The 11,482-nt window shown below is 49.0% G+C and overlaps 1 protein-coding gene across 2 annotated transcripts in view; it reads right to left on the bottom strand.

Annotated features, from left to right (window-relative positions):
* Window positions 1–11,482, bottom strand: part of ESRRB (estrogen-related receptor beta) — a 39,700-nt gene that overhangs the window by 19,655 nt on the left and 8,563 nt on the right. The window contains exon 2 of one of the 2 annotated variants that reach the window (XM_010149208.1): window positions 8,428–8,544. The exons of the other annotated variant lie outside the window; for it this stretch is intronic. Coding sequence (XP_010147510.1) covers window positions 8,428–8,544 — 117 coding nt within the window. The remainder of the gene's footprint in view (window positions 1–8,427; window positions 8,545–11,482) is intronic. 2 annotated transcript variants of the gene reach the window in all.

Here is an 11,482-nt window from a genome sequence, read left to right as displayed (position 1 = left end):
CCTGCTGACAGAATGCACAGAGCACGTATCATAAACCTGTGTGGCAGTGATGCCTCTCTGAATCCACAGAAACGTATACATCCATGAGCCTGGACTTCATGTTTGATAGCATGGAGATTTAGTTACGTATGGCAAGAACCTTGGCAGATTAATAATTCGAAATGAATGGGAGGAACCAAACTATACGGATTCATAAACCATTGGATATGGCAGAAGGTGTGAGGAGGGTCCTGGATGCATCAGTCTCACGGCCAGAAAACAGATACCAAGTACCATCAGCCCAACGTGTGCTTTGTGGAGAGCCCATCCACTGGAAGCCTCCTCTTTGGAGAACTACCATCGCCCTGCCAAAGGCAGCACATGCTCCGTGTTCCACCATAACCCAGCCCAGCTCCTTTGGAGAACTACCATCGCCCTGCCAAAGGCAGCACATGCTCCGTGTCACACCATCACCCAGCCCAGCTCCTTTGGAGAACTACCATCGCCCTGCCAAAGGCAGCACATGCTCCGTGTCACACCATCACCCAGCCCAGCTCCAGACGCGCTGCAACTGCTCAGTTTGTGCCTTGGAAAATACTTGGGTGTGGATGATGGAGACATCGAGGTGCACTCACTGCACCTGGAGATCCTGTGTCAAAGGACAGGGGGTTGCCTGTTTGTTTTTAAACAGAGGTATTTTAGAGAAAGAAAAATCCTTTTTCATTCTCTTTTTTCATTTGGATGCCTCCAATAGTGATACTTCTGGCACCGGCTGGAGGCAGAATACTCTATAAATACAAAGCCATTAAATCACATACAGCAGCAACCTGATCGGGGCTGCCTTTTAATTTCCTGACATGAGCTGGCCACTAACCCAATTACCCAGAATCCCGGAGGAGCCCTCATCCTTCCCAGGAAGCACAATGCAAGAGCCTGAGCATATTGCAGGGATGTCAGCTGAGCTTTCACTGAAATCAAATATCTTTCTGAGAACACATGGTCTGGAAGCAGGGATGGGGCCAGGAGGGAGAGGGCAGAGGTTGCTGGAAACACTTTGCTCCACTGAGAGATCCCTCCCTTAAAAACAGAAACAAAACACTCTCCATTTGGTTATGTTGCTGAGAAGGAGCTCTGCTGTTGATTCGGTTATCTGGATTTTAATGAAGGGTGAAGGCAAAGTTACTAAGTGGAAGTAGTTTGAGATGGCCAGTGCTTGGAATCCCTTGTTTAGATACTAGATGGCTGCACCCAACTCACATCTTCACAGAGCCAGGCCTGCCCAGGCTGACAGATTTGTTTCCTTGGGAAACATTTACGCCATCAGTCACTGGCTGCAGCTGGTAAGGGAAACGGCAAAAGTTAGGAGTAAACACTAGGAAAGTTCCACTGGCTACAGGGTTTCCCCATCAGCCAGGGTCCTGAACAGATTACAGGCTCCATCATCCCTGAAGTCGGGACCACCTCCAACATTCACAGAGATGCCGACATCTTAGGCAGCACAAGGGTTATCTGGTTGTTGCAGGTTCCTGGGAGGCAGGGTATTCCCAAAGACACTGCGGACAGGAGGGAAAGGAGAATGAGTAAGAGGAAGATGAGCTGAATGAACTTTGTGGCTCTCCTCTGTTCACTTCTCATTCATATTTCACTACCTAGCCCTGTGGTGTCAGTATCCACACCTTCCAGCAATTACTACATCAGAAATTAGATTAGACAGATAGGAGTCCAAGAGCTTGGGGGATTTGTACAAAAAATTTGGCTATCCTGTTGAATCTTAACACGCTCTCTAGCATTTCTTACAGAAATGCACTAGGAGCAAAGGAGCAAAGACTGGGAAAGGAATGGTTGTACCTAGGATTACTACACCACAGCAAACACACTTCTGGGAAGAAACAGGCATGTAGATAAAATAAATCACATGCCTTTCCTGGATAATTGCATAACTCCTCTCTTGCTGTCAGAGAGCCTCCCTTTTCTGCATCCAGATGAAGACTACGTTCTTCTACTTTCCTTCCTTGCATTGTAGACTCCATCCTCGCCACACAAGAAACAGCTGCTGGGTGACTCCTGAGAGCCAGGAGGCTAGGCCAGAGGACAACTTGCCTTCAAAGACATTCAGAGTGGGGCAAAGCACCTCAACCAGGGCAGGTTTCCTACCCTGGGAATACCCACTCCTGCTTTTATCACAAGAAATGCATGTACATCTGGGGGACTCCAGAAATACCTTCTGCTTTCTGAAATGAAGTATTCCTGGTCTACCATGGGCACACACCCAGGGGGCCCTTTCAGTCTTTGCCCTCTTTCTTGGAAGCCAACCAGTGATGTCTGCAAGAAACTGGGCAGAAGCCACTCACACATCTCAGAAAGTTACTTTTAGGTCTCAGTTGTGAGCAGGACTGCAAAGAGACAAATCTCAGCAGGGGCAAGGGAGCAGGAGACAACTGATCCTCAGCAACATAACACACATTATTCCTATTAAGAAGGAAAACAAGACTCAAAGGCTGGTGGAATAATGGATGACAACTGGATGAGATTTTTTTAGGCAGTTATTTTCTTTGCTGTTTGGTTTGTCACTGTCTGACGTGACACACATGCACTTTATGAAAGCACTAGTGACCCAGCTTTGCTTCCTTTTCAGAACTGTTTATGCTCCATCTGGGTCTCTGCAGATATGCCAGCAAAGAACAGGGAACAGATCAGGGAACAACACAGCTTTAGAAACAATACACGTGGGAATCCATTGAAGAAAATATTCTACAGAGCTTCCACAACAGTAACAGACTAAATGCCCAGACAACATACCCTTCTCCGTTGGGTATGGTACGGTTTGGTATGTCCAGTACTGCCCCTCCTCCACTTGCCTGTCTGCCATTTCCACCCACAGACAGTTGTGTAACAAGAGGCCTTGATGGGCCATCACACTGCACCTGTTATCCCCATCCCTGCTTCCATGGTCTCAGAATATTTCCCTTTCATGCACTACCTGCACTAGGTTTACATGGCAAGGTTTTGATAGCAGGGGGGCTGGCTGCACGGGTGGCTTCTGTAAGAAGACATCAGAAGCTGTCCTCATGTCAGACACAGTTCCAGAGGGCTCCAAAACGGACCCACTGCTGGCCAAAGCTGAGCCCATCAGCTATGACGGTGGTGCCTCTGTGTTAACACGTTCAAGAAAGGGTAAAAAATGCGGTGCAGTAGCTGCCAAGGAGGAGTGAGAAAATGCAAGTGAAACACCCCTGCAGACACCACGGTCAGTGGGTAAGGAGGGAGAGGAGGTGCTCCAGGTGCTGGAGCAGAGAATCCCCAGCAGCCCGGGGGGCAGCCCATGGTGGGGCCGACTGCGCCCCGGCAGCCACGGAGGGTCACGGTGGAGCAGAGACCCACCTGCAGCCCAGGGAGGACCCCACGCCAGAGCAGGGGGACATGCCCCGAAGGAGGCTGCTGCCTGTCGACAGCCCACGCCAGAACAGGCTCCTGGTAGGAGCTGTGGCCCATGGAGAAGAGCTCATACAGAAGCAGGTTTTCTGGCAAGGAACTGTGGCCTATGAAGGACCCATACTGGAGCAGGCTGTTCCTGTACCCCATGGAAGGGATCCACGCTGGAGCAGTTCTTGAAGTATTGCAGCCCCTGGGAAAGACTCTCATTGGAGAAGTTCAGGAAGGACTGTCTCCCATCGGAGGGAGCCCACGCTGGAGCAGGGGAATGGCGTGAGGAGGAAAGGGCAAGAGAGACAGTGTTATAAACTGACCACAAATCACCAGTCCTTATCCACCTGTGCTACTCAGGGGCAGGGAGGAGGTAGACATCGTGAGTGGGCTGGGAAGAAACAGAAGTGGGAGGAAGGTGGTTTTATTTCTCAATATCCTACTCTCTTATTAACTGGCAATAAATGAAATTCTTTTTCCTCAAGCTGACGTTTGCCTGTGACAGTAATTGCTGAGTGATCTCCCTGTCATTATCTCAACCCATGAGCTGTTTCATCGTATCTTCTCCCCCTGTCCTGCTGAGGAGGGGGGTGCGAGAGCAGCTTGGTGGGTACCTGGTGGTCATCCCAAGTTAGCCCACCACCCTGACACACAGAGGGGACTGACACCACCGTCCTCATCACAGTGCTTTTCTGCAAGGTAACACACAGGACTGTGACTTCAGAGAGGCAGCAGAGGTGTGGAGGGCAAGGCTGTGAGGTCATGTTTAACCAGCCAATGCCCAAAATCAAACCTCTGAGCCCACTTAAACAAGCCATGTGTCATCTGAAATTACATCTACCTCCTGAAGACAAACAATTTGCTGTAGAACAGAAAGGCCATGGGTGGCTAGAGCGTGAATGGCAAGGGTATATTCTCCCCCAAACTGACAAGGTATATTGAGGTTTTAAGAGGCCTGCCAAAGCACTGAAATTTCTCTATCCATCATTCTGGAAAGCCAGGGAGATCTAGATCTACTTTGTAGAGCACAGAGTTAACGAGCTACACTTAGGTCATTGTAGGCACAAAACACATAGTGCTGGGAACAAAGAAAGGCAACGGTGTGGCCAAAGACAGGGATGCCCAGCTCTGAACAATGCCTCTCCTCTGCAAGTTGCAGGGAGTGCTTTCCTTCGCTGGCCATTCCCACCGGCCCAGCATGTATGTAGGTATCATCCTCTCCATCTGGGATCAGCAGTATCACAGGCTGCTCATGCTTCCCTGATTTCTGCAGAGCAGGGAGGCATGCACTTCTACTGGACAAAGCTGTGAAGATGCCCCATCTCCCACTGCCTGCAGGCTGGTGCTCCAGCAAGGCCAAGAGCAGCAGAGCGCAGGTTTTCTGGGGATGGTGCCCCTCCACAGGGGCACTGGGACTGGAGTCCGCTGGAATCCTGGACTCCAGATTCAGCAGCTTCCTATCTGAGCCTCCTAGTGAGGGGCTAATTAATGCTTTCTGGGGGCACACTCCAGATGGACTGAGAAGGTGAGAGACAGACAGACAGCCAGGCCAACACTTCAGACATCTGAGCCAGTTGGGCTCCATGGGCAGAGCTTTCTGCCTGCCGCTCTCCCCAGCGAGTCTCGCCTGCCCTGCAGCGTCACGCCAGGAGAACCTGAGACAGCGAAGCTCTGGTGTCCGTGCAGTTCCCTCGTTGCAAGGCATTGATCGGAGCTCTCTTAAAGAAAGTGGCCTGGATATCTGAGATACCTATTGATTGCTCCACTGGCTCTCTTCCTGCCCTGATCCTCATTCACTCGGCATTGCCTGAATAACCTGCACTTGTGTGTTAGGGGCAGTCTCCCCAGATCTTAAAGGGCTACATTCACAGCTGTTTGCCCAGCTGCAGCCCACGTAGAGAAGACAGAAGATGCCTGGTGACCCTCATATGCACTCCCCCAGGGTAGGGCCTAAGTCCCTCCTGCAGCATCAAGCTGAGCATTTCAAGCGTAAGGCAGAAGCTTGAAGCCATGGCTACCTGGTTTTGCCATCTCTGAACACCGGTGCCTCCTGCCTGAAGAACAGGCTCACGCCACACGCCCAGCAGACAGGAGGTGGTATGTGCATCATGTATTATGACAATATCCAGGAAAATCTTCCCTCAGTGAGAAGAAATCATGAAGCCTGTAATACATACTAATGGAATATCATACTCTTCTTCAGAGGAAGGACAGCTTCTTTACTCAGAAATGTCCCCATTAAGTTAACAGTCCAGTGCCGAGGACATGAAAGAGAAATCTGTCAAGAGAAAAACTGGTTTCTAGATCTCACCTTTATCCACAAAACTGTTTTTCTCCAAACTCCTGGTAATCAAGCAGGAGAAAGAACCTGGCTTAGCAACCTTCTGCCATGGATGAACCCAAGGAAGAAGAGAGAGGTACACCAAGGCAAAGTAGGAAGGGAAACCACTGAAAGGAAAAAAATCCTTCACGTAGTTCAAGTATCAAGACAGATCTTGTCCTAATGAGCGCTTGGGGATTGCAGAATAGGCTCTCTGGGGAAACCAAGACATGAGGGATTTTTAAAAAAAGTTAAACTACTAGAAATGTAGAGCTGGGAATACTCCTGCCCTGGCAAAGAAAAGGGATGAATGAGCTAATAGGATGACAGATCAGAGACGGAAAAGACCAATGAACCTTTTCTAATCCAAAATCCCTTGTCAATTCTGCATTTTTGAGCAAGTCAAACAATTATGGATTTGTTCTTTCCAGAAACTCCTTGGTCTGTGGAGACCAAAGACTGTAAAACAATTTTTCTCCCTTTTTGGATTTTGCTTTTAAATACGCGTATTGATTGAATTCTGTATACTAATACTTTGTGCTTCCACCAGGCTTCACATAAAGTTAACTAATCGGTCCTCACAACCCTTTTGCAAAGCAAAGCAGTATGACCCTTATATCTCAGCTCGGGAAAGTGAGCAAAAGAAAGAAGAAGAAAAAAAAATGCCTGTCCAACATCACTTGACCACTCCGTGTCGGGACACAGGAATCTTATTTGCGGATTGCTAGTGTAGTCTCCTCTGCTCTTCTTGATATTGTCATGTGTTCTTGCACTCCATTACTATCAATAAATCTTTACACTGTATATTCCACAGCTCTAAATATTATGGGCAGGATCACAGATACACTAACATCAATAGCAAACCACCCTTCCCCAGTGGCTTTAATAATGCCGAATCAATCCCTGTATGAATAACTAAATACACTTCAGCACAAAAGCAGCCTTAGAGTCAAATTTCAGTTTGCCATGAGTAGTATCCCAAGGGATTCAGGACTTCAGACACAGCACAGTGTGAGTGAACCTACGCTGCTTTCCAGCTTAATTCAGGTCTGGAAAGACTTAACTGTTTTCACACAACTTGGATGCTAAGCCACAAAACCCTTCACGGGACCCTGCTCCAGACTGTGTCACACTCCCAGAACTGGAAGCAGTGGATGTCCCAGCCACACAGCCGGATGAGCCAGCGCCTGCTCCTGCGACTCTACTCCCCCAGCTGCCAGCTCTGAGGCTCAACTGCTTGGATACAGGGCACACAGACACCGGCAGTCGGCAAGCCTGGACACACGCTGCTGCTCGGCAGGGACTGGAGCCACATCAGGCGCTTTTATGGGATCCCTGAGAGCAGGCTAGAGCACGTTACCAACCTGCACTCCCACTACAGCCAGTGTCACTAGTGACGCTGATGGCCAGTGACTGTTGACCAGTGATTGGCACGTGAGCAAGGGGATCTATCCCCTCTCCGAAATACCACATGCAGACAAGCAGGCTTCCAGCGGTCCCACTCCTAACACCAAAAGTAGGTGCCTCCCTCCCAGCATTGGATCAAGATCCTTTGACTCTGTCACCTCTACACTTAGGTCTGGGAGGACCACACTGCACACATCTGCATCTCCTCCCCTTGGTAACTGGTGTGGTTTAGCAGGACCAGCTATTGAACCACAGAAACTACACATCTGTCAAAGGACAGAACAGGGTTTAACATCTAATCTACATTTTTAACACTGACTGCCATCAACTTGCCTCTTAAGAAACGAGAGTGCCCTAGTGCAAAGCGATACACGCTCAAGTGACATGGTACAATTCATCACCAACTGCTACGATGGTACAGCTTGGAAGCAAGCTGCGTGCTGGCATCCTGGCTCCTTGTGCAGACCACAGCCAGCTGCTGTTCCTTGTGGTAAAACAGAGGTACCACGCTCTGCCAGGCAGAGGGTTACACACAGCACTTCTCCTTCCTTCCCCCTTCTCCCCTCCATGCCTCTCCCAGAGGGACCCAAGGGAAACAAAAGCTTTAAAGTAAATCCATAAGAATGTGTTTAATTGCCACTGAATTCCCGGTGGTTCACCTTGAATGGACAAGGATTGGGAGGGGGGTGGGGGGGAGGAAAAGCAGCACAACAGAGAAGCTGAACACTCCTCAGGGCACGCTGAACAGATCAATAGGCTGAGCACAACGCTGGTTGAGCATGCAGGGCAGGGGACCCACAGCTCCCAGACAAACCTGTGCTACCTACCGTCTTCAGAAAGTCTCCCGGGTGGGAATAGGGACAGACCTTCAATGCACACTGTGCCATAGCTCGGCATTAACTCCATCCTTCCCTTATGAAGCCCAGCCAACCCAGTGACAATCAAACAAGAGCCTCTCCTTCCCAACACTGCAAAATGACCTGGGGGGCAAGAAGAGCAACACCCTCCAGCCTGTGTTTCCTTTGGGAAACTGTCTAGCACAGCCAATTTCCAGTTATTTGTCAAATTTACAAGTGCCAGAAGTAATATCCTAGCATGAGGGTGCTGCCTAGAACAACTCTCCTCTCTGGACCGCCCTCTTGGTCACTGCCATCCTGACTCTTTTACAAAGCCTGTAAAACAATACCTTCAGAAAGCCATAGAGGGCAAGCGCGTTGTTAGCCTACGAGATCCTGCAAGGCCCGGAGTCCCAGGTGCTGTTGGGACAGAGAACAATTCTCAGTCTGACTCTGTCTTACCTTCTTTTAGCATCCCCACTTTGAGGCATTTCATGAAGCGACAGGCCTGACAGGACTTGCGCCTCCGTTTCGTGATCTCACATTCATTGGTGGCCGGGCAGCTGTATTCAATATTCCCTGCAATCAAACACAGAGAGGGTCACCCAGGAACCACGTTCCCCCCACTGATCCAGGGACAGGCTGAAGTGCCCAGTTACTCCCACTACCATCAGTCGCATATGCTGTGTGCTTGCTCACTCATTTGCACACACACATACTCTGAGAGCCCAGCACTACTTGTCAGAATTCACTTCAGGAAAAAAAGCAATGCTGCTTCAAGTATTGGGAGAAATCTGTCCATCTAAGGGGCTGACTGCAGTGCTGGGCTTTCAGGCACAACACATCCTCCAGGCACATCATCATCCCTTATAACCTGGCCTGTTCCCTGAAGTCCAGGGCTGAGAGTAGGAGCAGTTCAGACATCAGCAGCATTCCCTTTGCTGCCAGTCTTACTCCATGGGGAGGACATGTCACCTGGGGGACAAGAGAGCTCAAACATGGCATTTCTACCTTTGCTTCCTCGTGCCAGCTGGCGTACTACAGGTAGCAGGGGAAGCAGTAGGTCTGGATTGAGAAAGATTAATAAAATGCTCTGTAAAATGAACACAGGCAAACCTTTCCAGTTTTACTTTTTTAGTCCTTGTGCACCTGCCTCTCACCCCTCTGCACAGAGCATCAGCATTTCTTTCTCATCACCTCACAACACTGCCTCTGAGACAAAACAGGGAAAGAAGCATCCCAAATTTATTTCTGGTCACATTGTATTCTATCATAAGCCAAGAATGTAACTAAAACGTGGGTGCAAGGGTCTGATATGAGGTTGTAAGTGGAATTATGCGGGATCACAGTACAATACAACAATAATTTAGTCCTAGAAGACAAAAAACAAATGGCTGTCTCCAGCCTGCCATTCACTTTGGAGGTAAAGTTTCTGAAGAGGGCTATTCAATGTTTGCTGTGGAGCGGGACTGGAAATCTAAGGCTGACAGTGATGCATTGACAGTGACAATACACTGAAGGCAGTCTAGCTACTGGGTAAATCAGGCAGCTCTGAAAAGGATTCTAAGATCTACAGTCAGCTCAGAGGAATGGAAAAGTTGGTTTGGTGGTTTAGAGCAGGAAATTGAGATTCAAGAGTTCAATCAGAGCTGTAGGAAGGACCGGAGGTAAGAGCTGAGAGAACACACAGTATGGGCTTGGTATACCATGAGATGAAAGTAGAGCTTACAGTTTAGTAGCATTGGGACTGGACTTGATTTTCATTCCTACTCCTGTAATGGATTTCTATGTTCTTGTGCAAGACCCTTCCTTCCTCTAAATCAAGACCAACAATCTGATACATTCCAAACTCTGAAGGTAGTGATTAGACCTTGGGGATAACTAAGCAGCTGGAAAGCCCATTGAGAATCAGAGTGGAAAGGCAGAGCAGAGATTCAAAAGGAAGAAAGCACCATTTGATTTATCTCACTATACTTGGCCTGTGCTGGTTGAGACCCCAGGAGAACACAACCCCCAAAGCCTATGGCTGATCTGTCTGCTACCTCCTGCCTCTTGTTTTGTCTCAAGTCTTCCAACTTGCCCCTAAACTCCAGCCTAGCCACCCCATTCCTCACCATTGCTCATCTGCCCCAAAACCACAGTTTGTCTGCAGGAGCAGAGTGTGCTGCACAAGTTGCCTCCATTCAGACTGTGTTTTGTCATTGTACAGCACCTGAATTTCAATAGCCAACAATGTATCAGGGTTCTCAGTTGGAAATTGAGATTCAGGCTTCATCTCAAGGTAATAAACAAACTCCTTCTCTAGGCACAGCACTCCAGCACATTCCAAACTCATGAGTACGGAGGCCCTGACCTCATGATCAGATACTTGCTGTGCCCCACACAGGAAGGAACAGAGCAGGAACAAACGTGGGATAAAACTTGAACAGAGTCTCACTTTGGAATGTTTTGCCTTAGTTTCAGTGATCACCTTTCTCAACAAAGCCAGGACCAGAGTTCTGGACAGATGCAAGACTTCATGTTTTATGGTCCCAGGGCCAAAGATTTGTCTCCTAATGCAGAGACACTACCCCAAGGGCACTGAGCCCTTAGAGCAGTGAGAAGCAGTGACAACTCTCAACTGGCAGCTCAGGGTCCCTCTACACTGTGTCAAGCAGATCCCCCAGCTTCCCCATGCCTCCAGCTCACAGACCCCTTGACAAACAAAGACTGGAAATGGTCTACAAAACCCTCATCACAACTAAACGTGATAGTGTCAGGGCAGGTGTAGGTACTGGTTACCATATACACGCTGTATGTACAGCTCGAATAAGCAGTTCTTAAAGGCACTTCTGTACTGGGATGGTGACTGTCACAGAAGCAGAGCCAGAGCAGGGCGGGCGGGCACTGGGCAAGCTCCCCTTCCTGAACGGCAAAGCAGTGGCCACCACGTAGTGCAGCAGCCACGTGGTTTGCTGGTAAGCACAGGTGAAAAAACACACCCAGCACCAGTGGGACATCCCATTCAGCATGTTTACTGCCTTCACATTGCACCACCTCATGTGCCACTTCCACACACTGTGCCTGGTCTAAAGGCAGAATGCACCAGTAGCTGTGTCTTACAGCCCTCTCTACAGGAGCAAACGCTAGAGGTGATGCCCACCATACCCTCTTCACACGAGACAATGCTGCCAAAGAGACAGTTTCATATCAGACCCCAAAACCTGCTCTGTGCTGCACAGACTGAGAGCTACAGCTGGGGGCAACACCTGCCATTATTGCAGGAAACAGGGACATCACCAGGGAAGGCACAATCAGCATTACCCAAGCAGAACTCATCCAAGAAAAACTATCATCTCCAAAACTTTAACAAAGTTCTCTGCCTTTTTTTTTTTTTTTGTGTCTCAATTTCTTTTATGGGTCCTGGGGCTGGCTGCCAGCACAGTGAGCTGCTCACAGCTCCCTGTAATTTCTGTAAGTGCCCTGTGATAAAGTGATGAGATTAACTCATCGAAATTCCAGCAGTCTCCCAGCGGCT

The sequence above is a fragment of the Eurypyga helias genome, unplaced genomic scaffold (assembly GCF_000690775.1).
Source record: "Eurypyga helias isolate BGI_N326 unplaced genomic scaffold, ASM69077v1 scaffold2813, whole genome shotgun sequence".
NCBI lineage: Eukaryota > Metazoa > Chordata > Aves > Eurypygiformes > Eurypygidae > Eurypyga > Eurypyga helias.
This window is presented reverse-complemented; position numbering and strand designations above follow the sequence as displayed.